The 16,136-nt window shown below is 42.2% G+C and overlaps 2 protein-coding genes across 4 annotated transcripts in view; both read left to right on the top strand.

Moving 5' to 3' along the window:
• The window catches only part of vps37ba (VPS37B subunit of ESCRT-I a), a 20,518-nt gene extending 6,965 nt beyond the window's left edge, over positions 1 to 13,553 (top strand). The window contains exons 2-4 of the mRNA XM_085787658.1: positions 21 to 192; positions 8,075 to 8,157; positions 10,810 to 13,553. Of these exons, the coding sequence (XP_085643784.1) occupies positions 21 to 192; positions 8,075 to 8,157; positions 10,810 to 11,304 (750 nt within the window). The 3' untranslated portion in view covers positions 11,305 to 13,553. The remainder of the gene's footprint in view (positions 1 to 20; positions 193 to 8,074; positions 8,158 to 10,809) is intronic.
• A 1,082-nt stretch (positions 13,554 to 14,635) lies between these two features.
• The window catches only part of ppp3cca (protein phosphatase 3, catalytic subunit, gamma isozyme, a), a 40,156-nt gene continuing 38,655 nt past the window's right edge, over positions 14,636 to 16,136 (top strand). Inside the window, exon 1 of one of the 3 annotated variants that reach the window (XM_085787657.1) lies at positions 14,636 to 15,422. In XM_085787657.1, coding sequence (XP_085643783.1) covers positions 15,353 to 15,422 — 70 coding nt within the window. In that variant the 5' untranslated portion in view covers positions 14,636 to 15,352. The remainder of the gene's footprint in view (positions 15,423 to 16,136) is intronic. The other 2 variants (XM_085787655.1, XM_085787656.1) reach the window with 2 other exon arrangements.

Here is a 16,136-nt window from a genome sequence, read left to right as displayed (position 1 = left end):
TCTTTTGTTTCCCTCAACAGATGCAGGACGTCCAGCAGAACAAAGAGAAGACGCTGGTCAACAACCGCACCCTGGCCGAGCAGAACCTTGCCCTGCAGCCCAGACTGGAGCACAAGAAGGAGCAGCTCACCAAGCGCTACGGCTGCCTGCAGGAGAACTTCGAGTCCTATCAGCTGCGCAAGTCGACCCTAGGTACGGCAGCACGGCCGCCACCGCACTGAGATAGAGTTTTTATCGATTAGCTTATCTCACTGTCTTGAATTTTTAATGTTACCCACCTCTTAAGAAATTTGAACACACTCTTATCCATGATGTCATCGGTAACTGATCCATAAGCAAGCGGACTCAGGACAAACTTCAAACAAAGCTCAAGGCATGATGCGCACCACACATTTAAACCTGGATTTTAATATAGCCTATTATCTGAATTTACTATATATCTTATAAAACAAACATTGCAATAATAAAATAACATAAGCTCCTCTTCCATTGTACTCTCATCAGGGCAGATCATTTCTTAATTGCAGAAATGAGGTGGTAATCAGAAGCGTTTGATTTAATTAAAAAAAAAAAAAGATTAAAAATAAGACTGCAAGGAACAATTAAAAAACAATAAGTAAATTAATCAATCTGTTAAGGTTCTCCAGTGATGAATGAATGGCTTGGTCTATTCATGAGCTAATAGTGACAAATTGCCTCCTGGAGGCTGAGGTCTTTAGCTGTCTTGACCCGTACAGGCTGAAGACACAACAGAGCTTCAACAATCAGGCAAGAATCGTTGCCGCAGCAGCTGTAACGCCATGAAATCGCAATTACCACGACTCCTCAGAGGGCTTTTAATCTGAAATGATGGATAATGGCGAGGCACGTGGTGGCACCTGTCACCACAGAGAGAAAGATGTAAAAAGTCATACAAGGACAAATCCTGGTGGTCCTCTGCATCAGTCTTTACCCCCTGTCCCGTCCCGTTAGGAACAACACACCAGAATGTGGAGCCAGTATTCACATTTGTTCAGAGAATTCCTGAGTAGAACAACAGTCCTGTTAGTCTGTGTCAGTCAGACATAACAAGCCAGCTGAAGACTTTACTGAAAGTTTGAGCTGCATTACATTTCACTGATTAGTTGCAGTTGAACCAGACTTTAACATAATAAAATGTAATTGTGCTAAATCATTCAGTGTGATGGCAATTTCCATATACGTAAACTTGAGGTGTGTTGAGTTGTCTGCTTCCAGTTTAAAATGGACCTTTGTGTGCCAGTAATAGGAGGCTGAGCTGTTACGCAATGTTTTCTTTTTCTCACGTTGATTGTTCTTATTGTGTTTGAACGCACGCTGCAGAGACCTGTTCCACCAGTTCCCACATTTCCATTCAAAGGCTGCAGCAGGCCTGTCACCATTCGCCCCGTCGTCATGTCGCTGTAGGAATCGCTGTCATCGGACCGCTGTACGCGTCGAGCAAGTTCCACATCTGATTTGGATCTCCACCGTAGGACATGAAGTCTCGCAGGGCTGCAACATCCCTCGCTGATACACCCTTACAGTGCTTCCCAGTGTGTGAGGAAGACGGAGTGACGATACTTGTGACCTTGTTGACGCAGTGGTTGCCAAGCAGCCCTCTCAAAATAGCATGCCAGCCATTCACTACTCTGCTACACTGATAAAAGTTTGACTTTGCCTCCTTCACTGCAAGACACGATCACTCTGAAAGCTTGTGTATGTGCACATATTCAGTGTGTTCGCAACCCAGGCCCCTTTATGAAATCCTTTTTATTTATCTATTTATTTTTTACTAAATCTTTTTTATTTTTAATTATTTATTTTAATTGAAGTACAAACAATACACATATTTGTCTCTGCCTACAATTTGTGAACCATCCAAATTTTTCTGTAGCGTAAAGGGATAGATAGTTAAATGTTTTGGCAAATTGGCCCATTGCCATAATCCCTATAGTCATAGCAGTAGGTTCGTTAGCTTTAATTGTCGGTGCAAGCTATTTTTAGAACGGCGGAGCAGAGCCGCAAGCTGCTCAGGGCTACGGTACAGAGGCTATTGGGATTTCTTTGTTTCCATCATCAAACTCATCAAATACACAATCCAACAACTCCAAAACACTCTCGGGGACAAGCAAGCAAGATTTCTTGGTTTCCCTCATCAGAAAAGAGTTGTTTTCGAGGTAAATACAGAGACCGCTTGCCGAAAAACTGCCTCCGACGGGAACGTGCATCAGCGGTTTTGCATGAATTTCCCTCTAAAACAACTCTGTCTGATAACGTTGTGTTATTATCTCATAGCGTGGTGAATGTGCAGGTCACAACTTGTCCACCAGAGCGTTTCGGAGTTGTTGGATTGTGTATTTGATGAGTTTGATGAGGGAAACCAAGAAATCCCATGAGCCTCCGTAGCGTAGCTCTGAGCAGCTCACGGCTCTGCTCCGCTGTTCTACAAATAGCTTGCACCGACAATTAAAGGTAATGAACGTTTAAGCTACTTTCAGATGACATGTAAACAAAGAATAGCAGGTAACACAATTTTAAATGCATAGAACAACTTAAAAAAAAAAAAGATATAAACACACACACAGATTGACATATTTATCCCCGGCCACAGAATCATCTTTTTCTATATATACTATTACTTAGGGAACATTGAAGCTCCTCTTTCTTAAATCTTTATGTTAAATGCAGTTGTTTTTATTAGGAATAGACATTGAACTGTATAAACATTAAATAGTGACCACAGGACAGAACAGCTGCTGTTTGATGCAGCACAGACCAGAGTCACAGTGGCCACAATGATCAGATATGCTTATATCTTGATGGACAATTATCTGTCATACTGTACATGAGAGCTGATGCAGCAGTCTGTGGTTTTTGTTTGTTGTCAGCGAGCAATGGCTTTTGTCGAATGTAGGTTACCCGGCGCTCCCCCGCCCCCCACCTCCTATGCACCGGCCGTCCTAGTTGTGGATTTGTGGTAGAGCAGCTGGGGAAGGACAGCGATGCTCGGAGCAGAGAGAACCGTAGCCGTTTGACCCAGATGAAAGATTTAACGAAGAGTAGCTCGCCGCGCCGTTGTTTGCATACAGTGACAGTCCCACCGACCGATCCCCCCCCCCCCCCTTACATCCTTTCTCTAGGAAATGCGTGTCCTCTGCGTCACTCGACCGGGTTGCCGCCTTTCAACCCCTACCACCTCCACCGCCGACCATCCCCTGCCCTCTGAGGACGGCCGGCCCACAGTGGAGCATTGTGCCGCCTGGTGTAAAACAACCTCAGTGTGGGGCGGGGAGGGGAGGGAAGGAGGGGAGCGAGCGGTGGATGATGGGATCAGCAGACAGGACAGTCGGGGAGGCGGTGGGAGAGAGAGGGGGCAGCGGGGCAGCGGGGCAGGCCAAAAAAACCCCAGGCTCACAGCAGAGGTCGAAGGAGATTCATTTACTAAATGGCTGTCTCATGATCCGCCGGCCCAGACCGTGCGTTGTGCGCCGGGCTTGGCTCGCCGCTCGGCCAGAGAATCCCAGCTTTGTACTGTGGAGTGGCGCTGATAGGCCTGAGAGTCCGCCCTGTTATGAAACGAGAGCGAGACCAAGAGGAATGGGAGTTCACCCGGGAGAAGGGCTTTGTGTCAAGAATGAAGCCTCTGTCTTTGAAGGGTTTCTGTTCAATTTAATGTGTCAGTAGAATTCTGGTGAACCAAATGTGAGGTTTTGGGCTCCAGTGCCAACAATTCAGAGATTAGATTTTAGATGACTGGGAACTCTGACAGAAATCTTGGTTTGGCAAGCTGTTGTCTCGGGAATACTTCCTTGGCTTATTATATATCAAGTTTCATGTAAAGTAAATAATTTATGTTTCCCTGGGAGCTACCGCTGAAATAAACTCTGACTGTGGTCATGAAATACTTAATCTACGATCAATAGCCCTCATTGCTGATGGGCGTGTGGAGACTTGAGTTCCAGACAGCCGGGTGAAGAGGTGGTGCTGTGGAGAAGAGCGTGCCAGGGTGAGAGGAGGGTGGAGGAGCATGTAACTAGGTCATACCTTTAGTCAACACCTGACCTACCTGGTTGTTTGTTTTATATGTTTATTGTTTTGCCTTTTGTCTCACACACTTAACCACCGTCACTCATGTTCAGCTTTTAACCCTTATGTAACCGGAGAAGCTGGCCGATCAATAGATAACAGTGAGAGCTGGAGGATAGCCGAGCCGTAATAAAGTGACTGAGCGATCTCATGTACAGTAGAAAAGCAGCTGTTGAAGCTGTATTTCTATCTGTTGTGGATTATGGTTGTATAATACGTGTAGACATGCACAGGGTTTCCCCCAGAAAACAGGGCAGCAGCTGACTGATGGCAGAGAGGGTCGTAGAATTTATAAGGTGTGATTTCATACGGCCTCGCCAGGATGTCCAACATCTCATCAATTATTTTATGGGACCTTTAATTGGTCCTCTTGTCAATCTAAAAAAGCCGTAATATAACACATAACATTTTTAATAGGCTCCATAATTGGAATGGTGGACATTTTCATGCCAGTTAATGCATTTAAAACCAATTATTGCCTCACGCTCCATAGTAATCACTCATTCAAACGCTTCAGTGATTGACAGTCTACAGCATGAAAACAGTGCAAGCTAACTATTTGTATATTTCATAATATTTCATTTTAAACAGTGATATATTTACATTTGAAACAATGTGGCTGATGCACCCTCAGATGTTGTATATCATTCACTTACATTTATAAGTGGGAATATTTACAGTACTCATCATCTCACTCTATGACCTCATGTCACTAATTGACCTCAGTGAAGGTTTTATCAAACTGCTCTCAGGACCGGTTAAAGTTGCGTACCGTATTCCTCAGGTCCAGTCTGAAGACATAATTCCCTGGTAACATGGGAGAAGTTATAAAATATACTTATCTTAATGAAAACAAGGCACTCATCTTGAATAAATATTAAAATGCCTTTATTGCATTATTAGGCCAAACGTAGTAAAAAAGACACTTCGACACGTTTTGGCTGAGAGCCTTCGTCAGGAAGTGTAGTCTGACATCAAGACAGGCACAAAATGTTTGTGCCTGTCTTGGTTTCCGACTACACTTCCTTTACTATGTTTGGCCCTTAATGCAATGAAGGAATTGCAATATTTTTATTCAAGATGAGTGCCTTGGTATTTTCTCTTTTTTTCTACTGACCCATAGGGCTGGGTATCACTAGGTACCCCACGATATGATACTATCACGATATTTTACCCACGATAACGATAATATCACGGTACAGCGATTCTGCGATTATCGATATATTGCAAGAAATTTCATCCACGATACATCACGATATCTGTGTCACTGAAGAAATTCAGAATTTATTAATTGCACTGAATCCATTTCACATGAATTACAAGTCAAGAATCAAGAAAAAACAAGTAAAATAAAGTGTACTGCACACTGTGCAGTACACTTTATTTTACTTTACTTTATTTTACTTGTTATGCATCTTAAAATCCGAGTTGTATGTACATCAGATGATAGTGATAATTCATGGGACAAACTGAGTCAAAACAATGTAATTCAAATTATCCATGCCATTTTATACAAGTGCAAGTTACAACAACATATTTCAATTGGATTTAGGTCTGAAACATGATTTATCATTTGAAAAAAAAATTGAAAAAAAAAATAAAAAAAATTTTTTTTTTCAATTTTTTTTTTTTTTTTTGAAAAAAAAATATCGATATTTAAATGTTGAATATCGATATCGTATCGCGGGATAAAGTATCGCGATATATCGCCATATCGATATTTTAGCCCACCCCTACTGACCCAGCCCTTCCCCAAAGAGCACCATCTTAACAAAATAAACCCATAGTTCCAGGCAGCACTCCTGGTCTACGGCTTTTTTCAATACTTATCTTCGTGTTGAATGCAGTTGTTTTTTTTATTAGGAATAGAGATTGAACTGTTTATTATAGTGACTACAGTTGTGTGGACACAGTGTTTAAATGTGCTGAAAATGTAAGTTAAAAAAGAAAAGAAAACAGATATATTTTGATAACATTTTATAATGGAGACCATGAGGACAATGGACCAGTACCAGCCAACATAAGGACAAAGTAATCGTCTTGTACCTGCTAAGTTTTAATGTAAAAGTAAAGGATGGAAAAGGAGGAGTGCTGTCACTGCCTCCTGCCATGTTTGAGTGATGCATAACAAAGCCACAATGCTGGTTGTGCATGTGCATGCACATGCATGGAGACTGTTACTGTTTGGTACAATACAGAACAGAGCTGAAGTTTTACCACAATAATGAGCCGTGGTTGAAACCGGTAACCCGTTTCCGCCATAAACAGGATGGCATTTTGTATTTGTGTTTTTTCCCTTCTGCTTGTGTTGTGTCTAGCTCATTGAAAATTCTTATTTGTATAATGTAAAAAGCACAAGCAATTTTAATACAGTGAGTTGGAGAAAACATGCAGGTGAGGTCAGAAACCCGAGGAGTGACCCCACCCTGACTTTGCACTTCAGTTAGTTAAAAAGAAGTAAATAATATACATATATTTCATAAAAAGGAGGAAAGAAAATAATAAATAAATGAAATAAATAAATTAACAAAAAAATAGAAATATACATACAGTATATGTGTATATATATATGTATGTATATATATATAAATAAAACAAAAGGGAAACCAACAATTAAAAAGTTAAGAAAAACAAAACAAAAATCATTGAAACATAATGCATAAACAATAATTTCATCAGTAATCTGTTGATGATGATGACATCATTTAAAACTTGTGCCCCCTGATACAATGGGGGCTGTCCTCGATCATGATCAGTGATTCTATCTGTTATATTGGACCTGCCAGAGCCAAAGCTGTTTAAGAACAGTCATGGATGTCGTAGACCAGAAACATTATCGTCCCCTCTGTGTCCAGTGTGTGAATAAGTATCTGAGAGCTGACGAAGCCATGGAGGACATCAGTCTCCTCACTGCCGGCGTGCCAGCATGTACAGTATGTACTGTACGTAGCTCCAGCTCCAGTTGGCGCTCGCGACTTTCAGTCCAGCTTAGGAGCGCAAACAAAACAGACCTCCTCCTTGGAGACACTGCGTTGGTTTCAGTTGACTCACTGGGGCTTTGTGAGTTCACAGCAAACAGGCACACATCCTGCCTCAGCTTTGTCTGACAGACCCAGTAAAACCTGTTATTACCAGCAGAGTCATTGGAGTTAAATATTCTGCAGCACCTTTCTATACAGCCCAGTGTGGTAACATACTAATGCTTTCTGAAGTGTCTGAGCATTAAGAGTAATGAAGAGACGAGGATCAGTTTCACTCTCCAGCATTTATTTATGGAGTGATATATTGCATGCTAACGCCGTTTATATGTACTTTGCTGCTTGTGTTGTCTTCTGTCTGTCCCCCTCGTCTGTCTGTCCCTTCTCTTGTCTTTTTGTAAGCGGCTTTGGGTCCCTGAAAAGCGCTATAAAAATCCAATGAATTAGTAGTAGTATTATATGCTTCATGATGATAAATGGAGTTGAAACAGTTCTTCTTGATCTGCCGCCAATCTTGTTGTCTCATGATGTCAAGTCTGATAATGTCAAGATGTCAAGTTTCTGATTTTTTGTTCTTGTTTTATTCTTAAGCCTGTGATTATTCTCATTTGTCCAGGTCATAGTTTTCTCAAGGAAATTTTAATCGAATGCAAGTGGACTTGGTTATATGTCTAGGAAGATGTTTCACCTCTCATCCATCAGTTATTGTTTTATTCTTATTTCTTATTTATTTTCTCGTTCATATTATTTGGCTGTCTGTGATCAGCTGGGGTTAGGTGAGCCTTGTCTGTGTGTGTGTGTGTATAAGTCCTGTAATGTGTTTCACTGTATTTCTTTCTTTCTTTTTTGACTTTGTGGAACGACCCCCTGGAAAATGAGATGATTCATCTCAAGGGGCTATCCTCAATAAATAAATTAAAAAAACAAAAAAATAGGTAAAAGATTTGTCATGCCTCTGGTCCAGCAGAATAAAATCACTCATGTTGTTTTTCTGTCTTGTAATTCAACAGACCACAAGTCAGGAAACACCTCCCTGGACACGTTGCTGGCCCTACTGCAGGCGGAGGGAGCCAAAATAGAAGAAGAGACAGAGGTAAGCGTTCTGCTGCTCCCTCCACAGATGACTTCATATGTATCCCTCAGTGACACCAGACGGTAATTCATGTACCTGCAGTTCCTGACGTAGAGGACCTGTGTACAGAGGATCCATTGTTCAGAGCTGCAGCGAGAGAGCATGTGGGCAGCATAATGGCTGAGTAACGTAGAGGCGACGAGTCGACTCGATCCCTCCAGCAGCTGTCTGTCCTCTCAGCTGTTTCTGAGCTGTCATTCAAGTTCCTCTTTTTTTTTCTCAGAAATGTTTCAGTGGAAAATACCATAAGGGCTCCAGCTGGGTGTGTTGATGGACCACAGTGTCTTCAGTCACCATTTTTGGTCTTATTTCTACACACTGAATAATTATTTTTTTGTTTATGCCGCTGATCAGTTTTACAGTGGAAACTGCTTGATCGCATCTGATCGAGTCAAATTGATCGCAAAAAGCAGATGACTTTTTCTATGCCTTAGCATCTAACTGAAATTTAGATGTATGAATATAAAGATATGACATGGACAGCATTCATTATTAAGTGATTTCAAGATGAAACAACCAAACTGTGACTTGACTTGACTTGACCCTGTCCTGCTCCAAGACTTGTCTGAATGAGTCAAAACTCACTCACCCTGCTGCTGTGGGAGAACCATATAAACCATAATTACACACTGTAACCATCAGGCCTAAACCATGAGCTTGTAATTGAATTCCTGCGCAACAGACATACAGTTCAGAACCACTGTACTGTAAACCAAGAATGAGAGGACTATCATTTCTGTTTAAAGAACAAACTAAAACAGTGGAATAAGCTCTTTGATTGTGAATTTGTCGCATCAACACCTCTGGTTCCTTGTTTCTGTAAAGCACTTGAACTTGTGAACTGTTGATGGTACTCATTCATTGTATTAGTGTTGAGTCAAACCGTTTCTACTAAGCCAGTGTAACTTCTGTTATACGGAAACCGTTAGGAAATGCAACTGTCTAAAAGCAAAATGGTAATGTAAAGATGACATTCAAGTTGAAAGGTTATAATTATCTAGGCTGTATACAACAATTCTCCATTTAAACAATCTGTTGAGGCTATTTACATTCCACAAAACCACTTTTTTTTTTCCACGGACAACATCAGATGGCTTCAAACATACACCGAGGGGTTTGTGTACTTCAAGAAAGCCGACTTGTTTGTAAACGGAGCTGTAATACAAAGTTTCGTCACGCTCAGTTTGTGTTACGTCTGCTACAGAGACGTTGTGGCTCTGAGTTGATATTCCTTTGTTGATAAAACAAATGGGAGAGCTTTAGAAGACCTGTAAACATAGTTAGATGTCAACTTGACTCTCACGTGAGACTTCGCAAGTTTGCGCGAGACTTCGTATTACAGCTCCGTTTACAAACATGTCCGCTTGCTTCAAGTAAACAAACCCCTCGGTGTATGTTTGAAGCCATCTGACGTTGTCTGTGGGGGTGGGGGGGGGGGGGTGCTTTTGTGGGATGTAAACAACCTAAACAGCATAAGATCGGTTTAGGATTCATCACTGCCGTGGCGATGTGGGGACAGACAGAACTACTGCAAAACAGGAGCAATTACAAAGAAAATCTTCAGATGCATTCTTCTAGACCTAAAATATTAGGAAACTATAACCCTAGATTGAATTTGCCTGGTCTTAAGTTTTCCATTATACAGCAGTTTTAAGTACAAATGGCTCAGCAACAGTTCATTCAACTCTGTACATACCTACCACACACAGTGGAACCACATTCTCATATAATAAGGATTATATGACGCCACGTTAAATGTGAGTTATTTGTGAGTCAATGTGAGAACAATAGCGGTAACAATGCAGGGAGGTGAAAGACCGGCTTTCCTGACTGCTATTTCCATCAGCATGACTCAGGCTGGCTCTCAACCAGAGGCCTGTACTGCTTTATTCATTTAAATTAAATAAACTAGAGCAACAAGTTCTGTCATTTTAAATTGTATTTTAAATCATTTTCATATAGCCTATTTCACTGATAGAAATTATAGAATACGAGTGTGTGTTTTATTGAGCGTATGTGTGCGTATGGAAATAGTGGGTTTTTTAGGTGCTGTAGCTACAAGCAAATCTCATATTGTCTCTGCACAAAGACAACAAAGACCTTATTAAATGTGAAAACAGCAGAGACCTATTCAAGATTTGCATTTGGACAACACTGATATATAACAGGTGAAACATCAAAATTAATTTATTCATGGTCACATTAAGTGAAATTATTAACTTTACCAATTATCCATCTGATTATCTGTCCTCCTGCGAGCACACAACTTCTTTCAGTGGTGACTGACTGTGTAAAAGTAAAATATATAGCCTATAGCCTAATATATAATGAGCTTCTGACGCTCAGCTCAACGGGTGAGGAGAACAGCTGTAGGCGGAGACGCTCAGAGAGAAAGTCAACAGCAGCGGATCAGTGCGATCTCTCCCTCCGTACAAACGCTCCGTTCTGATCCAGCTCCACTGGACCTTCAAAGTAAAGGTGATGCAGCTGTAAATGAGTTAAATAGTGAAACAGCAGCGCTTTTATAGCCAGTTTTTTAAACTCTGAACATAACCTGGTTGGGACTAGGTTATGAGCTAAGCATAAGTCTCTGTTCTGTTTCTCCCTCAACAGAATATGGCCGATTCGTTCCTGGATGGCGACATGACCCTGGACGCCTTCATCGACGCCTATCAGAGCAACAGGAAGCTGGCCCACCTGAGAAGGGTGAAGATCGAGAAGCTGCAGGAGATGGTGCTGAGGGGACAGCATCTCCCCCAGGCGTCGGTCCCCGCCTCCCGCTCTCAGGATGTGTCGTCGGCGACCTCGCTCCTCACCGAGGCCAACGACGGTTCCTCTCCCCTTCCCCAGCCCAGGAGGAAACCCCCGCCTCCTCCAGCTCAGCCCGCCCCCATCCTCAATTCCAACCCAGCTCCGACCGCCGCCGCCCCCCAGCCTTCCGTCTTCTACTCAGCGACGCCGTACCCTCCGATTCCCCCCAGAACGGGCCAACCCTTCCCCAACGTCCCCTCCGGCTACCCCACCCATTTCCTCTCTCAGTACCCCCCCGCCTTGCCGCAGAGGCCCCCACCTCGCATGGCCCCGCAGCCCGGCTTCATCATGCAGTAAAAATAAAAGCCGTTGCCACTCAGGGGGGACACGGTGCGTGTCGTGGACTTTTCACCGCCGGGACTCTTGAGAACTTACTCCTCTAACGTCGTCTGCCTTCTTGGATTACGACCAATCACGACGCAAGAAGAAGGCAGACCTGTGGTGGCTGGTCCGGCAGCGCTCAGCCGAAGCAGATCTCCAATAATCTCCGCGGAATCCGTGCTCACCTCTCACTCCCATCAACACTCCCACACTAACAACAACAAAAAAAAGACGTGACGAGATCGGCCTCGACTCTCACTCGGCCGAGTCCCTTCAGCGGAGGGAGGGGGGGGTCCGCCGCAGGCTGCAGCAAAACAAGTGTCGGTCTGCGCGTCACCGAGCTGGGACTTGTCATTTCTCTGCACTCTCTGTCTCCAGGCCGTGCCCATTTCAGCCTCGCCTTCCCTCCAACATGTTCCTCAAGCATCTATGGAACACTAGTCATTCAAAAAAAAAAAAAGGGTTCAATTTGTCATTTCCATCTGCAGAATACTAATTACCTGTGTAGTATATGCAAACAAAGAGACCCTAATTACTGTGCAGTTCTTGTGAAAATATCCTTTCCAGAATATATTCAGGCAAAACTGCATCTATGCTGTGATTTTTTTGTTTTTGTTTTTTAAATCTAAAAATTCACAAGGTACATAGGAATATTTGAATTTCAGCATCTTTTTTATGATATAGTACTAATGGAGTTATGTTAATAATAGCCAGGCTAGACTGATTAACATGTAAAGGAGGGTTTTGGTTGATGTATCTCTTCTTCAGTAACGTGCATTTTGGCTAAAGAGAGTCCAGACCTACTGGCTGCAAGATGGCCGACTCTTGCACTTATTCCATCTCAGGGCAGAAGTCAAAAAGGGAGTGGAAGGAGAGGATTAGTGGCTGAAATATTATAACGAATCACTAAGCCTTTAGAGCCTTGCCTGAAATGAAGGATTAATGTATAGCCATACAGTACACTTCATATGTGTGTTGTTTTTTCCCCCGTGGGTTTCCTGTTGTAATGCAACACTCCTTTTATGATGTCCACTGTCTTTAAATACCCTCAGTTAGAATTGGAAATGATGCAGACAGTTCTTTGGGTCTCAAACATACGGTTCTGTTCAGTTTTCCGAGACACCGAGCACCAAAGACTTCCCACATCATGCTGTGTTTCAAAGTTTTTGCTAAGGTCTTTTTTTAAGTATGTGAACTGTATGTATAAGTGAACCATTCAGTGAGATACTCCATTGTTCCCAAACATATCTGTTTGTGATGTTAAGATGAAACACTCTTTGTTTTTTGTAACCATACGAGCCAGATTTCTTCAAGAGGACCATGTAAAGTCGGTCCTGTTTTTGCTTCGGGAGGAAACCCTTCTCTGGTGCGATTTAGAAAAACTCACTCCTTTTCCTCCCGACTGCTGTCGCTGTGCACTGTTGAAGAACCACGAGTGCCTACACTTGAAGTGATGTTCGTCATGTCTGTTAATCCACCCCCACTCCACATAAACGACAAACAGATCCAGCTCTTGGTCTTCTCCATCTCCCCCCCGCTACTGATTTCATGTTCAACCACCAGATGGTAGAAAGATGCAGTGTAGTGTCAGACTGTTGGTCTGTCAGGTGCTGCTGCCTGGCCCGAAGCAGAAGGCCGCCAGAGTAAAGCCACGCTGGCGCTGCACATGTGCCAGAGAGACAAGAGACACCCTCAGGCTGTGTGCCTAGTGGTGCTAGGGCTTCTCTTCCATTCTTCCTCCATTGTATTGAGGTTTGCCTGGGTGGACTCAGAGATTTTTGCATGTTGTTGTTGCTGTTCTTTTTTTAAATGGTAAAGTAACAGGGCTCTGAAATGTTTTGTCATATCTTGGTGATAGTACTTCACATAAAAGGGCAAAGAAGTGGACCATATATGGACAAAGCATATTTACCAGTAGGTAAAACTACAGAAGAGGCAGAGGCTAAAGCATTGATGTCTTGTTGAACCAGCATTTCTAACAACTAACAATGGATAATTCTTTTGTGCATGGCCTTTGCTCTTTGTTCGGTCTGGAGAGTCTTCTTCAGTACTTTTTTTTTTTTTTAGCTGATGAGCTGCTTTTTACATTTGAACTGATCCACTGTATCCATGGTTTTCTATGTGGTTGGTGATATTTTCAGTGTAATGTTGTAGGTATTTACTTATAATGAATGTTTAAGTGGAATTTAATGCTTTTCCAGTTCAATAAATCTCAAATTTTTGTATCTGTTTCTATCCAGTTGCCTTTTTAATGCACCATGTAAAATTACTGTACACTGAACACAGCAGTCTGTTTGAAAATGGGACAAGACAGCCATCTAGTGTTCAGCCTGGAGATGAATTAAATCTCTCACTGTTGCTAGGAAAAGAAACTTGATTCATTTTACAGAGCGCTGTGTTGCAAAAGATCACTGGGCATCTCTTTGAATGTGAAGAGAAATAAATTACTATATAATGTAGTGATTTATTTATAGAAATATCCCTATAAAAGTTACCGGTGCAAGTGCATTCTATAATATACAGGCTAAAATTTGGTATAAAATTTAGAAACTACATTTTTATTATGGTTTTTGTCTCGTTTGGCAACATCTCACATTATTTATATATATGTGACTCAAGTTAAATACAGTAACTCTGGAGGGGCAACATTTAGTGTTAGAACAATTTGCAGTTGGGAATGCACCCTTACTGTAATGTTGCATTTGCTTCCTAGGATATCATCAACCCACTGATATGTCAAAATAAACAACTGTGTCAGTCTTTTGACCTATTTTCTTTTCAAAACCGTGATCTTATTGTCATAATTTTCACAGCAGAGACCTGAATCTTGAAGAGGCACACCATCTTAACATTAACTTTGTTTGAGAATAGTTGTGCCCTGTTGCTGCTGTGTTTCCATTAAACAAACTCCATAAGAGCCACTAGCAGTACTGCATTGTTTATTACTATTTTTGTTTATACCAGCAATCCGTTTTTGAATTGTTTTGTTTATTTGAATCGAATTAAACATAACAATTCATCTGTCATCATCATTCATATGTCTACCAAAAGATTAACTTGGGTTAAATCAGCAAAACTCCTTATGATTTAAAAAATATAATATCTAATACCATACACACTCACAGCTGCACCCATCGAGGTCTTTCTCCATCTTTTTTGTTCTCTTATATGCAGGTACCACCACCCATACAGTCTATGGCACCACCACTAGAGACCACCGGCCACTGTGAAAAGTTTGTGTTTTTGAACACACCCCTAAGCCACGTGGTACGTTTCCATAGTTACGTCACATGGGCTCCACCATGTTGTAGGAAATCCACAGCTGCTCCTCACTCACTGTCAGATTAGACTTTTAATCCGAGGAGGAGGAGGTGGAGGAATACACTGTCAGGACGCTGTCTGCATCTTGAAGGGACTTGAAGGGTGTTTGTGCTGCCGAATAAAGGCGCCTTTCCCCGCTGCTGTCATTCTGTCTGCGGTTCATATAAGATGAGACGCCGGTCTTCCGCTGCTGTCTTTGCCTCTCTACCGACTTGCCAACACGTTAAGATGTTAGCTGGCTAACTAGCTGGGAAAAAAGAGCCACTAAATCGGATTAGCTGCTAACGGCAGCCTCCCTTTAGGTAACATCCAGGTATTATTTGCTGAAGTTGACTCCTGTTACACAGCAAACGGTCGCCTCTGTTTATTGTTTTTATTTTGTTATTTTATTTCTACAATAGTGTCAATACTCCTTTGTGCTTTAATTACACGCTAGCATTAATGTTGCAGCAGGAGAGCTAGGTTATTAGCCGGTCAAACCACAACAAGGACCGGAGCTCCCTCCGCCTGCTAATCTCATCTCCACCGTTCATCGGGCAGAGCGGACCCACACCTCGGTGCCTCCGACCCCCGCAGGCAACACGGAGCTGACGGCCGGGCTCAGCTGCTAGCTTGTCCCCAGGCTAGCTGGCAAAAAGAAAAGAAGAGAGAGAGAGCCGTGCAAGATTTGAGCCCTCGAAATTAGCCTCCAGTCGAAGCGAAGATGTCAGGAAAGGACAAAGAGAAACAGGAGAAACAGGAGAAACAGTCCACGACGGAGCGGCTGGTAAAAGGTGAGTGTCTTTTCTTCTTCAGTCTTCATGCATTTGCATCTGTCGGATGAGAGTGAGAGCTGAAGTGAAAACCACCTGTAGCGTTCACAATAACTTTGATAAACCCTTTCTCTGCAGCAGACGTGGAAAATATAGCAAGTCAGTAGCAGCGATGGTAATAGCGGCGTTGTAAAAATAACGGTGCTACCTTTTCCAGTAACGGGTAATCAAAAAAAGTTACTGTTAACCCCGTTAAGTATTCCTCCGCACAGGCAGGCTCCGCGACGCCCGGAGGTTAGGGGGTTAGGGGGGCGAGCACAAGCAACTTTTCCTTTTCTAATAGTAATTGAGTTACTAACTTACATTTTGGGGGGAGTAACTAGTAACTTGCCAACACTGGTCAAGTAAGCACCGTATTTAGTTGTCTTTTTTTTCTCTCTATTTCCTACAATAATTAGACCTATGGATGCTTCAAAGCCATTCCCCTTTACCAGGAGATGCTCAGTTACCTGTGGATGAGGCTAAATCATCAATTTTTTATACTGTAATTATTATGTTTATTAATTTGCATAATATTATAATCAAGCAAACAAAATAGGCTAATTAAAATACAGTTAACAGGATGTGCAGGTGAGATTAAAAAACCTGGAAAGGTTTACAAAGGAGATCTCACATCAGTAACATGAAAACAAAAAATAAAAGACCACAGCAGCAAACATAGAAGCATTAAATCAA

Source organism: Trachurus japonicus, chromosome 9 (genome assembly GCF_045865225.1).
Source record: "Trachurus japonicus isolate A0001 chromosome 9, Traja_1.0".
Classification (NCBI taxonomy): Eukaryota; Metazoa; Chordata; class Actinopteri; order Carangiformes; family Carangidae; genus Trachurus; species Trachurus japonicus.
Note: the sequence above shows the minus strand (reverse complement) of the source record. Positions and strands in the feature narration are given on the sequence as shown.